At 47.8% G+C, this 22,508-nt stretch overlaps 1 protein-coding gene across 1 annotated transcript in view; it reads right to left on the minus strand.

Moving 5' to 3' along the window:
- The window catches only part of CCT (RNA polymerase II transcription mediator), a 77,780-nt gene that overhangs the window by 28,096 nt on the left and 27,176 nt on the right, over positions 1–22,508 (minus strand). The window contains exon 2 of the mRNA XM_086518564.1: positions 13,153–13,212. Within this exon, the coding sequence (XP_086374690.1) occupies positions 13,153–13,212 (60 nt within the window). The remainder of the gene's footprint in view (positions 1–13,152; positions 13,213–22,508) is intronic.

Here is a 22,508-nt window from a genome sequence, read left to right on the forward strand (position 1 = left end):
GGCAATACATGAGTCGACGAGGTGTTGAATACACCAGGGTTGACAATGAGCATGTATGTGTCGTATACGTGTCGACAGGTGTTGAATACATCAGTGTTGACAGTAAGCATGTACGACATAGATGCAAACGAGGACTTTTGAGATTTCAAGAGGGAGGTATGTCACCAGCGTGTGACTACTATCTATCCTTTTTGTTGATTTCTTTCTTATTATCTATTTACTTTCACTTTTTGGAAACACTCCTCGGGAAATCTAACTGCCCTGCATTGCATAGCTAGTGTGGAACTGTCCAGAGGGAGTCCAGGCCTGAGGACAAGAGAGCACTAAGGTTGGACAAGGACTATGGTTAGCCAAGTGGGGTCATTGACTAGCCAAAGTGGAATCCTTTGCTACAGAGGCTACATTTCAGTTCTGGATGTGGCCGCAGTGTACAAAGAGGGTCGGATGACCTAGAAAGATACAATGGCAGCATCTCCTAAAATTTAGGGAACTGCTATTTTGGGACCTGAAAATGTGTTGACGTCATTACCTCCGGAATGACAAGGGGAACATTTTCTTACTCTGCCGTGAAGTCAATTGGGCAACCGGTTGGGATATTTTTAGACGGCAACCCCGAAACGGGAAAATGCTTATAAATGTGCCAAGTGGCACCTTCTGGTGCACTTGCCTCATGCAACAAGAAGTGGCGCTGAATTTAGGAGGGGGAGAGCCTCATTTTCAGATTGGTCATAGGTTAAGAGCTATGGAGTGCTTGCTTTCCCTCTTATGCACAGTGCGGTGCCAGGAGTGATGCCCTGCACGCTACGCACTGCCCTCTCTCTCCATTTTGGCAGTATGTTATGCCCCTCTAGTGGGTTCTTCATTTGACCAATGTACAGTTGTGTGGGTTCATGCGCGATTGCCGAGGCAAGAGCCTCTTGCACAGGTACTGGATTAGCCAACGGCTAATTCCCCCGCAGGTACAGGTGAATTCGGAGAGGTTTCACGCCAGAAATCTTGTCCGATTCAAAGGGCAAGTAGCCCTACAGGTGCGCGAGCTCGAGGACTTGCTAAGGATGCGACCGGCACGCGAAACGGAGCCCGAAACAGTAAATTACAGCCTGCTGTGTATTTTTGCAGGTTTAGGGTTTTGGCCCTAAACGGACCCTAATACCCCCAGGAGGTTCGGAGGAGGTTCGGGGACGCAAGGGGACCGCTGTACAGGTGATCTGGCGCATTTTCAGGGCTGAAAACAGAGAATTCAGCGTGCTGCAGATTCTCGCCAGGTTTTGCAAAGTGCCCGTATGCGTCGGGAAGGTCAGTCAATGCATGGGAATACTGTTTGTGAAGGGTCCTAGTACAGTTATGCTGCCGAAATCAGGCCGGAACAGTTGAAATTCAGCCAAAATTGTGCGGGGCAGCTTGTAGGGATCCACAGCATTTATTCCCTCTTTTAAAGAATAAAGAAATACCGAAAGGGGCGCCTAAGTTAGGGGCCAATCTGTTGTCGGTCTTCTCATACAGGTGCATTCTAGCATCTGTATCCCATTCCCCTCTCTTGTGTCACTATAGCGCAGGTATAATAGACGACTAATAATGGGTGAAAGCTAAATCAAGGTTTAAAGTAAAGTCTACCGCCCTTTTTGGATTGAACAGGCCGGTTACACACTACCTGGGAAGCTGAGCATGACCAAAGACAGTGTGCAGGTGAGTGTGCAGGTGACTCAAGTAGTCGCAAAGGACAGCGAGTACATAACGGATCATGACCCATAGTAACTAGCCAAGTCCCAACTGGAAGTCCCGCATGTGCAATCATCCACATGAAAAAAGAAATACAACGAGCCGCATGTAAATCCCAGATGGCGGACCAAAACTGCTGCAGATAGGCATGGGAGAGGCCTGAATGTAACCAGAAACGCATACGAGTGGGCTGCTCTAGCTGCTGTCTCATCAATGCTAACCGTCCAATCTTGACAGTGTACTCAAAGAAGGATACAGGTGCACCGGTGGGTTCAGAGTGAGGCCAATGCCACTCACCTGGGTCCTAATAAAGCTGAGATAGGGCACGACCCTCCCACACCCAAAGCCTCTAAAGTGCAGCATCAGCGGAAGCGAAACGGGGGTCAACACAACGACGCTTCTCGCGGGAGCCAACTACTCTGATGGCCTTCCATCGAGCTCCGGGAAGGGCAAGGTGCGGAGAGGTGGCATCATATGTCAATCTAGCATGAATCCCTTGAGACTGGTCAGTATCAACTGTGAATAGCATGATGTCTAAACGAGCTAATAAGAGAGTGCTTTGAGCAAAGAAGCCTTCCCAGCCACAATGGGGAGGCATCTGAACCGTGCCTCTCATGACTGCATCCCACTGTGAAGGAACGGCGGAATCAACCTCAAGCAGTCTGTCTGTCACCCCGCGACCAATGTCATAATGTTCTGCCACAAAATCAGCATCCAACATAAGTGTCCCATGAAACAACCGCATAGAGGCAGCAGGGCCAGTGTCCCAGGCAGCCCAATCAATGCGAGTCCTCTCTCCAAGCTGACGGGGTGGATCAATCGAAGAATCAAGAACTGCAGCATTCCAAATGAGAGGCTTGCGCTCAATCTCCTCACGACATGAGGGAGGTGAGCGTATGATAGCCCGTCGCATGGAAACCCAAATCTGAAGGAGCGATCGGATGAAGGGTGAGAGGGAGGCATACAGGGCATCAGTAAAGAGAAAATGATAACTTGGCATACCATCTCTAGTGCCGAGTCGTGGAGTCACTGCGCAAAGAGCAGCCTGAAGAAGCATCTTCCAAGGTTCTTGTCCGGGAAAAAGACCCCGAACAATAAGATTGGTAAGAAGGTAAAGAGAAAATGATACCCTGTATGCCAAGTATGACCATCTCTAGTGCCGAGTCGTGGAGTCACTGCGCAAAGAGCAGCCTGAAGAAGCATCTTCCAAGGTTCTTGTCCGGGAAAAAGACCCCGAACAATAAGATTGGTAAGAAGGGCGCGGCTCTGTAACTCTGGATCAATAATGCCAAGGCCTCCCTCTGACCTAGGACGAATAATTGTGGACCAGCGAACTCGAGCACGGGTATCAGTAGTCCCATTTGTGCCACTCCATAAAAAGTTCCGCACTAAGCGGCGGAGCGGAGCTATCACACCAAAATGTAACATCCAACAAGAAGCCGTATACCATACTGTAGCCAGAATGACTTGGTTGGCACCAATGCACGGCGAGCCAACGACAGATGACGTGAAGACAAATGGCATAGCTTCCTGCGAATAGACTATAGTACGGGTGCAAACTGCTGCTATGAGGTAACATCGAATCCAACCTGAAAGCCCAGATATCTACATGTCTGACCCGGTCACGCAGCCATGTGAAACCATCAGCTACCCCCCAAGTAGGTATGTCATCACTGCCAACCAGTAACCCATAGGATTTATGCTAGTTAATGCGAGCGCCACTGGCAATGCAAAAAACCTCTCGGGCCTCCCGTATGGCATCAAGAGCAGCTAGCAAATAGCGTAACATGAGCATAGTGTCATCAGTGAACTCCTGATCGATAAGGTCTAGAGCTGTAGGTACTGGCATGGTCAAGCCACAAAATGCATGACTCTAAGCACGAAGAAAGTCAGACATAGTCTCTCCTACAAACAGATACAGATATGCTCCTAGAGGACATCCCTGACGGACAAATCGAGAAAGCTCAAAACTGCAACTGACACGGCCACCAATAGTAATAGCACTGCTGGCAGTCCTGAAGAGAGCGGAAATGCCTGAGATCCATCTCGAAGGGAAACCCATCCGGGCTAAAGTTCCTTCAAGAAAGTCCCACTCAACACGATCGTATGCTTTCTCGAAGTCAAGGCTGAAAAAAGCGAGAGGCTCAAAAGATGATCTAGCCCATTCTACTGCCTCATAAAAAGTGAAGATATTATCCAGGATGCATCGATCCATGACAAAGCCTGTCTGAGAAGTATGAATAATATCTGGTAAGAACGGCCGCAAGCGATGGCTGATCATTAACGCTAATATCTTATAGACCGAAGGGAGTAGGGTAATAGGTCTCCACTGTCGGAGTTGAGTGGTGTCACCCCCCTTCGGAATAAGAGATATGAGACCTGAACAAAGATCCGGATGCATATATCCTGATGCAAAGATTTCCTGACAACCGCGAAGCAGCGGTATATGCAATACATCCCAATATGTCAAAAAGAAAGCTCTAGTGAGGCCATCCTCTCCTGGACAGGAGGATGGATCAAGACTCTCTATAGCAGCATGGAGCTCTGTAAGTGTGAAGGGTGCCAACAAGATCTCTGCCATAGTGTCTGTACAACGGTGTCGCGTGTGATGCCAGATCTGCTCACGGGCAAGTAAAACCTCAGTAGTGCATACATCAACAGTGAACAATGTCTCAAAATAATCTGCAGACATATCAAGTATAACATCACGATGCATATGTAGTGTCCCCTGAGCATCGCACAAAGTCCGAAGGGTGGTGCCAGGAGGGCGCTCTTTATGCGCAGCGAAGAAGTCTTTATTCATTCGATCGGCTTTAGCTATCCAATGAGATACTGAAGCATGATGAGTGAACTCAGACCTAGCATCCTGTACGCGATGAATCTCCTCTGTGAGTTCTGTCTGTCTAGCAGCGAGGTATGTATCCTGAGGCCACTCCTCAAGCAAGCGCTGAGTGGAACCAAGACGGATGTGAAGATCAGACTCCCGTACTCTCAACTGACGATGAATAATAGCGGTCTGATCACGGCAGTAAATACTAGACTGAGTAATGCAATGAGCAAGAAACTCTCCATGGGGTCCGCAATAAGAAGCATCCGTGGACCATAAGTCACGAATCTGCTGCTGCAATACTCGGGTGGTGAGAATACTGTCAGGGATGCGGCAGCCTCGTCTCTGTGCAGAGGATCTAGTGAAGGAGATAAACAATGAGATGGGTAAATGATCTGAGAGGCTGGTCCCTCTCCATATAGTAGTGAATCCGCCTACAGCTGTTGCCCAAGGGCCAATGTAAAAACGATCAAGTCGCTCTAATAATCTCCCCTGCTGTCTCTGAAACCCCCAAGAGTAATGAAGTGTAGCAGGGTGGTGACCAAAAGAGGGTATCTGCCAGGCGTCAACACCTTGAATAGCTAGAAGAAATCGATCCCAAGCTGGCTGCTCATCGGGAGAGATGGATGATAGAACTGGAGGTGTGATGGATCGCCAATCAGAGTCGCTCTCAACATTGTTGAAGTCACCTACAACAACCCAAGAGTCTACAACAGGTAGAACAACAGCCAAAGAGGACCAAAATGTAGCCCTCTCCCGAGGAGTAGTGGGTGCATAGATTGACATAAAACCAATGATAGATTCCCGAATCCGAATAGAAACATAAACTGCTCTGCCAGCGACAAGGGCGCCATGCTGCTGAACTGAGGCCATGTAACGTGGTCCCACTGAGATGCATACACCGCAACTCTGTCCATGAAGGCCCAGAGCAGGCTCCCAAAAAGTACGGGCGCCCGAGGGCATGAGATTGCCAAAGGGAGTGGCAATCTTATGCTCCTGTACTAGCAATATATCCACAGTGCCCACTACATGAGCGTGTAAATCTTTGCAAAGTAAAAGCTTACGGGAACCTTTTACCCGAGAAGACTGTAAACCATTAGCATTCCAAGAAACTACATGTAATCCATAGACTGCATGAAAGAGTTTGAATAGCATCTGACTAACTGCGCATCTTCTTGGAGGCAGCTGGGCCATCCAAGGGGTGAACTTCAGGTGAAAGCTACCCGCAAGCCCTCTCTAAGATAGGGTGTCTCATTGCACCAACTGCGTACCTCAGCTTGTTTACATTGCATTACCGATGCTACAGCTTTGACACCCCAAATGCGCATAGACATAGGAAGCACCACATCTGAGGATACATGAATGACCATAGGCAATGAATAGCAAGCATAAACATCACTCCACTCCATAGCACCAAGCACTGTCCTGGGCGGCCAGTGACTACCATACGGAGAGAGTAGTCTCCATCGCGCACAGCCACAGTAACTCTATCTGGTAGTGAAGTATCCCCAAACACCAAGACCTGAATGCGAGGTGGGCCAGATGAGAAGATGCAGGATCTTGGAACTACCGTGCCAAAATGAGCAGCAATCATTTGGAGGAGATGTTCATCGATAAAATGGAGAGGCATATCCGGGAAGGAGAGCATCAGAGGGAATCTAGGAATAAGCTGTTGACTGTCAAACTCCTCAGTGGAAAACTCGGGATACCACCTCGTCAAGTAAATCATCCTGCGATCAGAGTGTATCGGAGAGCGAGCCAGGAGTTGAGGTGGTGGCGGGATCTGAAAGACGTACCATGAATATGCCTCTGCCAAGGAGTGTAAGCTACGAGATCCGTCGCTGAGTAGTACCCAATGAAGTCTAACACCAATCACGTATAGAAGATCGGGGTGGAGACTGTCCAATCATCCGGCCAACTAAGGCATGCTGAGCCAAGTGTTGTACTTTGGAGTCAATGCGTGTCAATAGGTCGCAAGTGCAATCCACGCGACAGGCAAGTGGTGATGGAGCGCCGTGAGGAGCAGCCATGAAGAATGGGCGAGATTGGCAAATGATAAAAGCAGGACCCAAAGTGAAGCTTGGACTCTCTTTCTCTCTCTGTCTCTCTCTCTCTCTCTCGCAGGCAGTAGGCAGGTGCGCGCAGCCCACAGTTAGGGTTTCGCACAGTTAGGGTTTTGGGCAGTGAGGGTTTCGTACAGTTAGGGTTTCAGGCAGGCGGCAGTTCGCACAATAAGGGTTTCGGGCAGGCGGCAGCAGGTTCGTGCAAGCAGCAGGTTCGCGAAGGCAGGCAGAGACGCGTGCAGGCTGCAGATTCGTGCGCAGTTAACTTTCGCAGGCAGCAAGCAAAATCGCGCAGCAGCAGCCATAGTTAGGGTTCGCGCACAGTTAACTTTCGCGCGCATGCAGCAGGCAGAATCGCACAACAGCAGCCATAGTTAGGGTTCGCGCCAGAGAGCACGTGCCAGAGTTCTCTCTCTCTCTCTCTCTCTCTCTCTCTCTCTCTCTCTCTCTCTCTCTCTCTCTCTCTCTCTCTCTCTCTCTCTCTCTCAGCTAATTTCAATTACCAAAAACCCCTTGGAGATGCTCCAAGTCGAGCCTATGTCTAGTGCATGTATTAATACAATAGCCATTAGCAATGTCAGAGCTGCAAAGCTGGTACAGCTGAAAAACTGATACAAACCAGGCAGTGGGCCATGATAAAACTGAAAAATTTGACAATAAAGACGAGGGAGAGTAAATAATGCTCCGTAATTCAAGAGAGAGAGAGAGAGAGAAAATGAAATGAAATGAAATGTTATATTAACGTCTTCAAAAGGCCAAAGTGACCTATGAGACCAAAAAGTTACAATGTGGTGGATCTGATACAAAGTCAGAGTAACAAGATGACAAAATAAAATACTATGGAATCCTATGGAATCCTAGACTGTTGAGTGTGGACTAAGCCGCTAAAACAGCTAGCTGGGATAACTAGATCATGGGAGATCCAGCATCGGTCGCTGGCGGATCTCATCAATCTCCTCCATGGTCAGTAGTCTGACCGGGCATCGTGCATGTCGAGCCAAAGTGACACGGATCCTCTGCTGCAGCCTCTGTCGATGTTGTGTAGTCCTCCGCAGTCGTGGGCGTTTGGATCTCCCCAGCTTAGTCGCTCGGTCGATCAGTATGCCTCTGGTGTAAAGCGACGAGCTCTGCTGTGGTAGTAACTTCTCCGGGTGTCCAGTGGCAGCTCTAAAGAAGTCTGTGATCTGTCTCGGAGACTGGCTAGTCTTTCCTCTCATCAAGCTCTCTCTGTGTCTGCGTAGCTCGACAAAAGCAAACCCAGGCATCTCTGATCCTCATATCGCATGACTCTAGAGATTGGTCCAAAGCCCTCTCTGAACAAGCAATGGAAGCGGCCTCGTATCTCGTAGTAGACGGGGCAGTGGCATGTGTAATGCAACTCTGTCTCAGGCTCGATGTCACACAGGGGGCATGTCCTGGCCTCTGCTGGTATTCCGCTATATCTCCAAGTCTCGATCCGCAGCTGGTGTGAAGATGTGCGTATCTGGCCAATAGCACATCGTATCCCATGAGACAGGTGAGTGTCCATGTATCTGGGCCTCGTCACAAAACCATCCTCCGTAAGCTGGAGGAGATGCTCTTTGTAGAAAGCCAACTTCATGCCTAGCTCCTGTACTAGCTGTATCCATGTCCTCTTGGTGTCTAGCTGAGTCAAGTCCTGGCGAACGAGCCTGGTGATCTCGGATTGTGTAAGAGTCACAGAGGGCGCATCCAGTGAGTACTGGAAAGGAGGCAATTTGTCTATGCTAAACCCATGCGCCTGAAACCATGACGTCATCTCCCCATACCAGCATGTTGTATCTCCCTGCACGGCTAACTGTCGAGAGGACTCAAGTGCAAGGCGTGCATATCTGTCTCTGGGAAGTTCCCACATGCGGTGTATGAAGGAGACAGATCTAATGAGCGCCTCAACCACCAGTGGGGAGGCAGCTAGCTCTGCTTGTATAATAGCACGTGGTACTGAAGTCTTGGCCTTAATGAGCCGCGAGATCATAGAGACCAGAGGCTTCTCCATGTCCCCCCATCCATCACTGCGGCCTGTCCTCCCGTGACGGTCCAGTGAAGGTCCCCAAATCTCAGCTCCATAGAGCAATACAGAGGCCACCAAAGTGTCAAAGAGCCAGAGCTTCGTCCAAGGCTCCTGAAACTGAACCTGTGAACATATCCTTTCCAATTTACCCAATGCTGCATGGGCTCTGGTCAATCTAGTCTCTACTGCCCTCCTCAATGAAAATGCTGGTCCACTGAAAACCACTCCAAGGTAAGTGTAAGCATCTGTATACTCCACCTTCTCCTGTCCGTATGTGAAGGCGGGCGCTGACCTCCTGATCCACACTGTGGGGTGGTATTAAAAACCATGACCTTGGTGTTACCAAGGTCGACGAACAAACCACTTTCTTGGGCAAACCTATGCAAAGCATCCAGTTGACGTTGCATCCCCTCCGGAGAGTCAGAAATCAAAACAATATCATCAGCATATAACAATAGTGGAATCCATGTCGCCGCTAGCTATGCACCTCTATCACCATCTCTCTCAATGTAGTCAGAAACCTCATCTACATACATACCAAATAGAGTAGGAGAGAGCGCGCAGCCATGCTTCAACCCAATAGTGGAGTAAACCTGTGTGGATAGACCCTCCGGGGTGCGTACATGCCCCACTACTGACCTATATAATGCCATGACCCCCCAAATGAGCTCTGTGGGTACTCCCATCTATTGTAATCTGCGCATCAATCTCACTCTGGGCACTGTGTCAAATGCTTTACGAAATCCACAAAGCTACAATAGATCCGTCTCCCAAGCGATCTGCCCTCCTCAATGATGGCTCTGAGTGTCAAGATATGGTCAAGAGTAGAAAAACCCCTCCTAAAACCTACCTGCCCGGCTGCGCGCATCCCCTCTCTCTCTGCCCATCTACTCAACTGCTACTCAAGAATAGATGCGTTCAACCGTGCCAATGTGTGTCCAATCATGATAGTGCGATAGTTCCCAGGCTCGATAGGCTCTCCCGACTTGAAGATAGGTACAATAGTAGATAGGCTCTAGGTATCAAGCAAGCCCTCACACATGGCACGGTTAAACATAACTGCTAGAAGCTCTGCTAGTAAATCTCTGGCATGCATGAAATGCTCAGCCACTAGGCCATCATGATCATATGCTTTCCCAATCTTCATCCTGTCAATGGCCTTCCTCACCATCTCAGCGGTGAAAAAACCACATGTGTGCGGGCATGGATCGGGGGGGGGGGGGGGGGTCGGGAAGGGGGGGCTGCTCAAGAACTGTGTACAAAGATGATGCATACTGGCCCCAGGCCTCTGTAGAAGTGATGGCGGGGGGGGGGGGGGGGGGGGGGGGGGGAGTGCTCATGAAAGAGCCTCCACGCCTCACGTGAGTCCTGACTCAAGAATAGCTCGTATAGATCCTGCTCTAGGCGAGCCAAAAATGCCCTTTTCTTCCGCCGCACTAGGCGTCAGAAGTCAATCTGTGACTGCCTATGAGTGATGTTCCCCAAAAGCACCTCCCTCTGAAGTCTAGCTCTAGTGTCCCGGCATTCCTCATCATACCAACAGTTCTGGGACATGCTCCCTGAACGGCGTCTCTGCTCAGGCTAGGTGTGTGGGTATGCCTCTGCTGCTGCATCATGTAGTGTCTGTGTCAGTATAGTAGTAAGCTCCTCCAGAGGTCGCCCTAGCTCCTCTGTGCACAGGCGTCTGTAGATCCCATCTATGTATACAGAGTCTGTCTCCCGCGTGAAGGTGTAGCGAGTAGGGGTTGTTGCCCGTAGCCTGTGTGCTACACTAAACTGAAAAGAAATGGTCAACGATACAAGAGCATGATCCACTGCCACACCAACAGGTCTGGGTCCAACCGTGAGGTCCTGGATACTAGAGATGAGGCTCGGTTGTGCCATGACATAGTCCATTGTGCTGGCTCCATGTCTATGTGGGAAGCATGTGAAGCCTCCCGAAGCAAGAAACCTCTGTATGCCATTCAAGATGGCCAATCCATGTGCAGTGCCCATGTCTATCAGGTGTCGTCCATATTCAGTATATTTCCGCATCGTATGATAGTCTGGACAGGCCCGTCTCTACAACATCTAGCTCTCTCAGCATCTCCTCTGAAGTATCATAAAACACTGTCTGGTGATGGACAGCCCTAGCATTGAAGTCCCCTAGAATGATAATGTCACCATCTCTAGAGAACTCCCATATGTCATCATCCAATATAGAAAAGGGGGACTATCCTCTGTGTGATGCATAGACCGACGTACTCGGGGGTAGCAAATAGCAATGTAGAGATATCTACCTGTCTCTGCTTTCAATCTCACCCACATGTACCTAGCCTGCTCATCCCTGCGGGCTATATGTATCAATGGCTGCAAATCCTCTCTAAATAACATTGCCACTCCCCCCGAGCCCCTTCCTCTGTGCTCTGAGCATGTCTCCTGTCTGTGGGTTGTCTCCCATCTGTATCCACTGATGTGAGGCATGGATTGCCCAAGGGCCTGGTGTGTCTCAGAGTAAAAGATGATGTCTCTTCCAGTAAAGCTATCCTCAAAAGCACCCACATCAAGACGCATGGATCCATTACAGTTCCACGCCGCCACTTTGAGTGTGGTCCCATAAGTCTCGCACAGTCATGTGGAGCGTCGCTCCAGTATTACTACTCTTCCATCTCAGTAAAAGGCAATCTTGCCTTTCCCCCTTGCCGCTCTAATCTCCGGCATTACTTCCTACATATGAGCGATCTGCAAGAGAGTAAGATCATCCCCGAGAAAAATGCCCGTCTCTTTAAGAGTTGGCCTTTTCTTCAAGAAGGACTTCTTCGCTTCCATGGAGGGAAAACGGAGGATGAGTGCCCTTTCTTTTGAGGTTTCCCCACTGCTTCCATTGTTCTTTATGTTGCCCACTCTCCAGCTCTTGTGTGCGTCGGCTCATGAACCCCCATCAAGGCCATGAGTTCTTTTACCTCTTCGTCCACATTGCCTTTGTCTTTAAGTCCGCAAATTCTCACATGTAAAGCGCGCACACATCTTCTTTGCTCCTCCTCTAGTGTCTAATTAATGATAGTGGGTGTGGATGTGGACGTTATCTCCTTGCCTTTTCCTTTCTTGGCCACCTCGATCCATTTCTCGGCTTCATCCACCTTCTGCTGCGTTTTTGTAAGAACATCCACCCAAGAAGTCGTCATCTCTTTGTGTTGCTCTTCTCCCTCTTTGATGGCCCGAACTTGCTCCTTGATAGTATTGATTTCTTCGATTACTGAGGGTTGCAATTCGCCCTCTTCCAGTGTGTTGCTTGATCGTGCTTCGGCGAGATCTTTTTTGAGTGACGCAATCTCTTCGTCCTGAGCCGTCACTCAGTCTTCCAGTGCGCTTATCTTGCTTTCTTGGATCAGGACGCGTCCTTCGAGCATATTTTTTGTGCCCAATAGATTGCGGTTCATCTTGGTAATAGTCTCCGTCATTTCCTCTTTGCACTTTTGAATGGCATCCTCTAGGAGGTCGGCTTTATCGCTCAACTTCCTCATGCTTAATCACTGTCCGAAAAAGAGCCACTAAGCGCACATATGCATCCACACTATGCATACATTGTCTCCTACATCAAGCATTCCGCGGCGGGTAAAGATACAACCACAGCCCACTGCGGGCGTCACCCTTAAAGCCAAAAGCCAAAATAATGGAGGGGCCTTGCGCCCAATGTCCTGTCTAACGTTGTCCTGCATACACCACAAACCCGAACCTGTCCAAGCTGTCCCACACAACCAAAACAGCCCTGGGTCTGCTCCTGTTCTAGCACTTGTAGTAGTAGAATCGGCCTTTCTGATTTTGTGAGAGAGAGAGAGAGAGGAGTCATGGCGACTTCTAAATCGGCACCTTGAGCCAAATAAACATGCCAGTGGGAGAATGAGAAATCCAACTAAAAGAAAGATTTGGAACATCCAACGAGTAGAACGACCCTAGCATTTAAAGACGAGGATGAGTGTGAAGAAGCCTCCACCAAAAGCACTCCCAAAATCTGCAAAAGATCTTCTCAAATCTTGAACAAGCCAGGCAAGCAAAAAATCTGGGCAACCACCTCTTGATGGAAAACTTGTTCATATGCGCAATGCTATCTATACAAACAGCTAGAACTATAGTAGTATTTCTAAGCCGGACAAACTTCATCTATTCACCCTTGATACATATACTAACTTATCTTTTATTTACGCGGTAGGCAAAGTCTGTAGTTGCAAAAGATACCTTATAATCCTTGCATAGAGTGCAATAGTCCCAACAAGTAGTAATGGAAAAGTCAAAGCACAAACAATTCAAAAAGAAAAAAACAAGATACTTTAGGATAGAATAAGATATTTTATCCATCAATAACGTACAGAAACCTTGGAAAATGGTGAAAAGATTTTATCATTGGCACGCAACAAATATCAATGTTCAATTAACAAACTTATCACGCTATCATGTGCAGCCCATGTCAACCATGTGCTTGATCACACACTTAAATTCAATGTTGCTTCACCCAAATAGCGTCAAGTATTACATACCGAGCACTTAATGGTTCCTGTTCACATTTAAGTATATATGGTGCCAGTGGCAAAGGCCGCCTACATAACAAAAATAAGATCATTAAAACCTTCATTACTTAGAAACCTACCATGACATTTACTAAAAGCAAGATTATTCCTAGCATTACAAATGAAGCTCAACAACAATAACACATGTTTTTATGGTCCTGATTGTTTTAACATGTTTCAAATTTCGAGGAGGGGAAAAAGAGTTGAATGAATGTAAAAATCTATGAAATGAAATCCATTCACACTTAAAGTGGAAAAAGAAAAAAGTCAAACTCATCTAAACTTCAACAACTGCATCAAAAAAGTTAATAGGTGTATCATTACAGTAAATACAAATGATGGAGCTTTACAATAAAGTTAACAGCAAACAAGCCACATTTAATTCAAGGCTCAAGCCAAACTTTCACAAAAGAAACTTTTAAATAGTAAAAAGGCATCTTTTTTGTTTTAGGAGCCTTTCAAAGTTGTGCTTTGTCTTCTTTTAGTAAAGCCAATAAATATACAAATTCCATAAATTCAATGAATACAGACACGAAGTGGCGAGTTCCACTATCAAAAGCATTGGTGCCAAAATCTAGCGGCCCTTTCAATACTTCTTTCATATTAATAAGTCACAAAGTATAACTTCTTTCATATTGATAAGTTACAAAGTATAACTGCGGAGGAGTCACTCTGGAATGTGCAACCGACCACTAATTTATTAAGTGGGGCACACTAGGCACGATCTTATAGGCACTTCGCCCAAAAGCAGCAAATACAAAAAGCTAGTGCTCTTCTCTAAAGCAACTGCTAATAAAGATGCCCAAAAAGCTGGCATCCAAAAAGTCTTATCAAACAGCTGACACATCATGATGTCAAAGGTGGCAGCGGAAGATGCAATGAAGACAAGAATCCGGTGGACACCTCGACTCCGATCTAGAACACCTGCAATGCCACATACAAGAACAAGGCACCTGTGGAGAAGAGAGATCATTGAGGATAAAGAGACAGGACATCAGAGAATGAGAGAGAGAGAGAGAGAGAGATCTGTGAAAAGCTCTCCATGCTGATAACAAGCTACTCATACAAGTGACCAAGGGTGGTCTGACATAGAACTGACATGCCCAATGGATAGACCCGAGGTACACACATCTCCGACTACTACTGACACTGCCAACTGCTCGTGCACATGAGACCTCTGGCAACAACTGGGAAACCATTGAGCAAGCACGAAAACGGCAAGTATAGATCTCCTCCCAGCAAAGGTAGGAATGCCCTGAGGATCATGGGATCTAGCAAAGACTACAGGGGGTGTGGAAGGCTGGGAGGCTGCCCAAAAACGGGTAGACCCCCCCCCCCCCCCCTTTTCCCCCACGACGGGTTTTAAGGTTAGGGTTTCCGTGTCAAGGTCATAGGCGCATTGATCCGATGCGTTCGTTTGGCCTACCTCAGATTCACTCTCCCTAGAAAGGTGGTCCATTGTCATGGGGACGGGCACCACGTGCCAACGGAAAAGAACAGACTGGACAACTTTAAGCACTTCAAATAACAACTGAACTGAAAGAGATAGAGAGTGCACGACACACGAGACGGGGAGTGGCGGAGTTCCACCCCGAGAAAACATTGGCCCCAAACCTTGGCGCCCCTTTCGGTATTTCTTTATATTGCTTGAACTCAATACATCACCGGTACTCCATCCTCTACACCTTCACACTGAAGCGTGCTAGAGAATGAGTCCTTGGCCTATGAAAAGCAATTACATGAAAAGCTTCAAACTCAAAAGCATCTCGTCCCAAAATCACTAGCGCCAAAAGTTACTAGCACATTTTGCAGAAATCTGTACAGCTGCCACGTGAGCATGCCAGCGCAAATTGCGGGCGTCCGTACAGCTACAGGGTCATCATCTTTTTATGCACGAGAGTTTGAGTGTGTATGTGTGTCAGAATTACTTCTAGTGACTTCGGCCCCCATCGGACGAGGTCCCGTAAGTTGGTAAAGACTTCTTATGTTGCTTCTTCTTAGGGTTCAAGCTCAGCAGTTTTGTGACAACCTCCCTTCTTGGTAGAAAGTAATCGTCCGCGATTACAGCATATCTGCAAAACATATATACCTAGATGAGTCCTAGATTCACCCTTAAAGGAAAGTGCAAGGTATAGACCCATGGTAGTCACCCACAAGACAATATAACCATCAGCTCCATCATGCATAGTATTGACTAAATACCACGACATCCCCACTAACCTCGTCAGTGTCCAATAGTACAATATCGATTGGTCGTAACTCAGACGAAACAACTCAAGTTAACTCAAAAATTTCCGACGATCGTTTCGAGGGACATTCCGAGGAACAATAACCTATCTCATTCCAAATTGGAGCTCTTGATATCTTGGGTCGTTGGCTTTCCAGAAAAATCTCATCCAATAAGGAGTCTCATTCCAGATTCGAGCTCTTGATATCCTGGGTCGTTGGTTTCCTAGAAAAATCTCATCCAATAAGGAGTATTCAGTGGTTGGCACATCACAATGCAACACAAATGCTCACATATGCATGTTACAAGACACAAGCAACAGCGCCGCTAAACACTCCCCAAGATAGACGGTCTGCGGTATGAAGCTACTCAACAACTACCTCGTCACTCCCCCCGCTAAAAATTCTGAGAGTGTTGTGCTTAAGGTTTTCAAAATACCAATTTTAATTGCTTTCAAGAGAATATTTTACCTGTTTGTACGTCCAATGCTTTCTCCTAAAGCTTTGAGTTCATTTCCTTGCAGCTAGAAAGGTGGGAACCTTACATGCATACCCAATGGTGAAGCCCCCACTGGAATCAATGATAAATTGCCCGATACTTCCCTATTCCTAGTCGAGACCATGCCTGAATAGAGTGAGAAGATTGTAAAATTTTTAGTTAATGGTTTTCTATCCAAGGAGCTTCGTAAGGATATAGCTCAAAAGCTACTAAAGGAATGTGAACCTTATTCTCTGATTGAAGGTACTCTCTACAAGCTAGGGAAGGACGAGATTCTTAGACGATGTGCTCGTGAGTCCAGGCCATGAGTTTAAAGGACTAATATAACCAAACGCTCCCATACCGCAACCTACGTCGCTTGCAAGTTCAAGCATACGACCAAACGCTCCCCAAACATCCCGTCTGCGTCGTTCGGAGGTTTTCCAGCATACAACAGAACGCTCCCCAGATATCTCGTCTACGTCGTTCCGAGGTTTTCAAGCATATAACAAAACGCTCCCCAGACATCTGGTCTACGTCGTTCCACGGTTCAGACAATACCAAAACAGCATTTCCCACTACTCAAACCAGGAGTAAATCACCAAGCAATGAGACCAGTATTGAAACACGAGTCGAACAATTCGAATCGGCACCAAGAAAGGTTCAAAATAGATACCATCCATTTCAAACAAATTCCAAACAAAATCACCAAACAAGTTCTCAAACAAAATTCAGAAAACTACTAATTCAAACTGAAAAGACATTCTCGACATCAGTCGAGCTAGAAAGTTGACAGGGCTTCCGTCCTGAAACCTGCACCAAAATTAGGATTAGATTTCTTCCATAAGGTTATAGCTGACCACAGTCCATAAGCTCTCGTATAGTTGAAACATCTCGACAGCCAGTGTTCATGTAGCGATGATGGTAGTCCCAAGACATAGCGATATCACTGGACCTCCAAGGTGATCAGCTTGAGGAGAGACACCTATTGCGAGATGTCCAAAATTTCAAGTCGTAATCTGCTAGGGTTTCTGTGGCAAGCATTACATGATACCTCACTCTGCTAGAAGTTGCACTCCAAAGGGAGATGTCTGAAGCATGTAGCTTCGAGTAAAAATTTTCTTGAAAGCTTGCCAAGTCCCTGGAGCGTGCGGCTTGGTAGCTATACACTTCCTCCACTGCATGGCGCTGCCTCTGAGAAAAAAAGAGTAGCTCGAAAATCTTTGATCTTGCAAGTGATCTTTATGACTTATGTCGTATAAGACAGAGCGAGGAAGACGAGAGCACGCCCAATGCGCAATGGAGTAAGGGTGGCAGTGGCTAATAAGTCCGAGATCGGGACACAAAGATTCTTTCTAGAAATTTCGAAGCATTGGATTGCTCTGTCTGCTCTTTGGTAGAACCGGTATGCTTTCACAAAAGCACACGCCTGAAGCTCTAATACCACTGTCACGGGGACGAGCACCACGTCCCAACGGAAAAGAACAGACTGAACAACTTTAAGCACTTCAAATAACAACTAAAGTGAAAGAGATAGAGAGTGCACGACACACAAGACAGGGAGTGCGGCAGTTCCACCTCAAGAGAGTACTGGCCCCAAACCTTGGCGCTCCTTTCGATATTTCTTTATATTGCTTGAACTCAATACATCGCCAATACTCCATCCTCTGCCAGAGAATGAGCCCTCTAAAAGCAGTTACATGAAAAGCTACAAACTCAAAAGCATCTGGTCCCAAAATCACTAGCGCCAAAAGCTGTCAGCGCGTTTTGCGAAAATCCGTACAGCTGCCACGTCCGCATGTCGGTGCAAATTGCGAGACGTTCGTACAACTGCCACATCATCATCCTTTTACTCGGGGGAGTTTGTGTGTGTGTGTGTGTGTGTGTGTGTGTGTGTGTGTGTGTGTGTGTGTGTGTGTCAGCCTCACTTCTAGTGACTTGGGCCCCCATTGGACGAGGTCCCATAAGTTGGTGAAGACTTCTTTTGTTGTCTTCTTCTTAGGGTTCAGTGTTAGATTTACACCACTCTACTGCTTCACAGGTCTAGGGCATACATGCACGACTAGTGTGCCTCCGGGCTGGCCATCCTTTGCATATGCATTTAGACTGCACTGTCCGGCCACCCACTTATGTTGGGTGCCCTATATTTCTTTTTCTTGTTGGGTCGTGAGGCATTTTTCTCTGCATTGCCCTACCTCCCCATGGGCACCTATATACGATGCCAGTGGGGTACCCACAGACACACATCTGTTGTATTGAGGTTCTCTTGCTCCTCTCTCACGCTTCCGCACATGCGCACTCACATGGTATCAGAGCTTCACGCTTTTCATGTCCAAGGCGCATCTCTGCATCAGGTTTCTCTCCCATATAAGATCTACCAGCATCTTTTGCATCAGCCAAGCAAGTGACAGGATGTTGAGTTTTCTGTAGCGGAGGACCCCTCTCCACCTAAGTTTTCTGCATATTCACATGGCGATCACCTTCTGGCTACAAGCGCTAGCCTTCTCAGGTTGTTTCCTCGTTGGAACACCCCTCCCGCTACCCGCGTTTTCAGCCAGCACATCTGCGTTTTCTTTGGACAGAAGCACCTGCATTTTTGGGGATGGACTGCCAGCATTTTCAGGACAGCAAGACAGCAGGACTCTATCTCTACCCTCTCTAACCCTCTCCACCTGCATCGCTCTGGACCGTGCCGGGAGCGTACGAGCACGCTGAAAATCACTGGACAGCAGCGTTTTCATCACCTCGCAGTTGCGTTTTTGGGTGGACAGCAGCCACATGGTTTGTGTTTTCCACGAAGGATGAAGTTACCTCCTGCAAGGACAACATCCGGTGGTGGTCCATGCAGTCTCTCAATGACTGCTGCAGTACACGGTAGTTTTTACATCGGCTTGATCATCTACAGGCGTACGATCCTTGGGAGATCCATTCATTCCAGCCATCATTCGGCGGTTGCGCACTCCAAAGGGGGTGGTGACTTATGGTTTGCTATGGAAACACCTATGCCCTCATCAAAGGGGTTCACACGAGATATGGCCATGCTCATGGCATATGGGATTCTGACATTCCCAGAGAAGACACCACCATCTTGGGTGGACAGACACTTACCACTTGACCTCAACACGTCAGATCTCTTGCTTACACAGGAGCATCTACATGGACTTAGGGAGAGGATCTTGGATCTCTTCCTGGACAGGTTCATTGCTTGGATCTACAGACTGGAGTGGGACTTCAGTTCTTTAGACTCTCTTGGAGAGTTTACCCGCGGGATGCAGGAGATCAAGCATTACGCAATACATCCGGAGTCACCTGGAGCTTGGCTTGGATGGTAGTGCAGTTGCTCTTCTACACTCCTGATCATTTGGATTGCTACCTTCAGAGTTCCTTACACTCACCCTCGGTAACCCTCCCACCTCATTTACCTTGAGAGGCACACCGAGATGCATTTTGGTGGCGTTGTTGGCGTGGATTTTGTTTTGGTTGACACCGGAGGATTGGAGGCAGGAGAAACATGCAAGACAGTGCAAACGCATTAGTCTGGTCTTTCCTCTTCTCAAAGGATCTTCACAGCATAGAATGCTCAGTCTGGCTTCCCTACTTCTACAGGATAATTATGTTGCGGACAGCTTGGTCTGATCACACCTCTTCTCAGAGGCCCTTCACAGGGCAGACTGTTAAATCTGGCTTTCCCCTCAACTTGGATTACCCTACCTACTGACAGGACACCATCCGGTGGTGGTCCATGCGGTCTATCGGTGCCATAGCCGGTGCTCGTAAGTTCTTCAAGTTGGTCGGCTCAATTTCTCTTGTCCACTGGACCAATTCTCTTCCAGTTGGTCAAGCCACATCATCACTTTGTGACATCTGCTGAGGATGTCGCAAAAGAATGTCGCAACTCGCGAAGTTCGTCGAGACGAAACTGCACATACTCTACAGAATCCAAAACATCTGAAAGCACGCGACTGGAGCTCTCATACCACTCTAATGGGAGGGCACCATGTGCCAATGCAAAAGAACAAACAAAACAAACTTTTAAGCACTTCAATAACGACTGAATTGAAAGAGATGCATGACACACGAGACGTAAAGAGACGGAGTTCCACCCCAAGAGAGCATTGGCCCCAAACCCTAGTGCCCTATTCGGTATTTCTTTATATTGCTTCAACGCGTTACAACTCGGGCGGCACTCCTCAAGACCTTCCACGTGGTGGAATGCCAGAGAGTGAGCCCTCAAGTCATATTGGAGGCCCTTGGCCCAAAATGCAGTTTACATGAAAAGCAACTAACTCAAAAGCATCTGGTCAAAAAGCTGACAACAAAAATCCGTACAAATGCCACGTCAACACCCAGAGCGCAAAACGCAGGCGTCCGTACAATTGCCATATCAACACGTCAGCGTAAATTCTAAGTGCCACATCAACAGGTCAACATAAATTGCAGAGAATTCGTACAATCGTGCCACGTTATCAACTACTACGCAAGTTGTCTTCTTGTGTGTGTGTGTGGGTCCTGTTTTATTACTAGGCCCCATCAGACGCGGTCCCATGAGTTGAAAGGACTTTTGATAATTGGGAACTCGTTTAATGTTTGGCCCACTCGGCGAGAATTTGTAAGTTGGTGAAAACTTCTATATATATATATATACCTTCATAAGTTCAGAATAGTCGTCTTCTTCTTCTACTTCTTCTAGGGCTTATGCCCCTCGGCCGGGATCTACAAGTCGGCTACGGTTAGGCTCGGGGAGTTCTAACCCGTCGGCTCTTCAGTAGCTTAACACGTCAACAGTTTATGACACACCAACAGTTCGTGACAAAGGCAGACTATCATGAACTTCAACTTCTCTATAAAATTTTTAATGCTCCACAAAAGAAGAAATTGGATGTTAGATTGCCCAAGCCATATAATGTCACCAGGACAAGCTTGTGTTGGACCAATGGTTGTTCAAAATGGAAGTCTACTTATCCAATACGGATTTAGTAGAGAGCAAAAAGGTTGCACTTGCTAGTTCTCAGTTAAAAGTTAGCATTTTTGAGGTGGCAACAATGGGTTGCTGATGGCAAACACAAACCTTCTTGGGACAAATTCCGGAGCGCTATTCGCAAAGCATTTGAACCTGACAATGCGGATTTTCATGCCCGGTCCTCTCTCCGCCGCCTAAGCCACCCTGGTTCCTTGGCCGCGTATCACAGAATTTCAGAAATAAACTCTAAAGATAGAGAATCTTAACCCCTTTGACAAACCACATAGTTTCATAGATGGGCTTGAGCCAACCCTAAAGGACATTGTTCACAAGTATAATCCTACAACCTTGGATATTGCAATCGCCTATGTGGAACGTCTAAGCGACAATTGGCACCCTACAAGGAGATTTCTTCCAGGTGACCGATCTTCAAATAACACTCACTTTTCACAACATGATCGTAGAGAACGCTATAGCCAAAGTCAGCAGGAACAATCTCAGTTCCAGTAACAAGCAATGGTGTTACACGCTTGGACACTCCAAGCGAGAAATCAATAGCAACACACGAATAGAAACTGCAATATCACTGAACATTGACGCGAGAGAGAGAGAGAGAGAGAGTGGACACGGCACGGCGGAGTTCTACGCCCCGACGTATTTGTTAGACTTACACCACTCTGCTACTTCACATAGGTCTGGGGCATACTTGTACGGCTAGTATGTCTCCGGCATGGCCACCCATAGCCTAGGTTGTACCTGGTCCGACCGCCCGAGATTGGGGCCGGCCACCCTCATATATATTTATTTTCTTGTTGGGTCGTGGGGGATTTTATCTAGCATTGCCCTACCTCCCCTTGGGCACCTATTTATGGGGCTAGGGGGGTACCCACTTCCATCATCTGGTTATTGTGTAAAGGGTCTTCTGCTCATGGTAGTCATGGGGGACTGATCGCCCCCTCTTCACCATATCTTGCATTTGTGGTCTATTCTCTCTCTCTCTCTCTCTCTCTCTCTCTCTCTCTCTCTCTCTCTCTCTCTCTCTCTCTCTCTCTCTCTCTCTCTCTCTCTCTCTCTCTCTCTCTCTCTCTCTCTCTCCTCTCTCTCTCTCTCTTCTGCGCGCTGCTTCCCCTGCGCGCTGCTCCCCCTGCGCGTGGCTCCCTCCTGCGCGCTGCCTCCCCTGCGCGCTGCCCCACCCTTGTGTGCTGCTCCCTCCTGCGCGCTGCCCCCCCCCCCTGTGCGCTGCTCCCTGCACGCCAAGACGACCAGCCCATCCACTGAACACACACACCCCATCCCCATCCCCTGCCCGCTGCCCCCTGCATACACACAAGCTGAGTGTTCTCTTCCCCTTCTCCCCTCTTCTTCACAATATGAAGAGAGGGTAGCTACGAAGCCAACCATGTCTTCCCCCATCATCAAGACGCCGACACCGACAACGAAGACAACGTCCTTCATGCTCACGAATAAGAGGCTTGCACAATTGGAGAAGGACATGAAGGAATGGCGGATGGAGAGAGAAATATGGAAGGAGGAGAAGGAGGACATGAGAGCGGAAATCCAAAATCTCAAAGAGGAGAAGGAGAGAAGGGAACGGGAGAACGAGAAGGAGAGGGAGAGATGGAGGAAAGAGCAAGAAGAGATGAAGGCACAAATCGATCTCCT

The sequence above is a fragment of the Adiantum capillus-veneris genome, chromosome 8 (assembly GCF_014529385.1).
Source record: "Adiantum capillus-veneris isolate H3 chromosome 8, ASM1452938v2, whole genome shotgun sequence".
NCBI classification, from domain to species: domain Eukaryota; kingdom Viridiplantae; phylum Streptophyta; class Polypodiopsida; order Polypodiales; family Pteridaceae; genus Adiantum; species Adiantum capillus-veneris.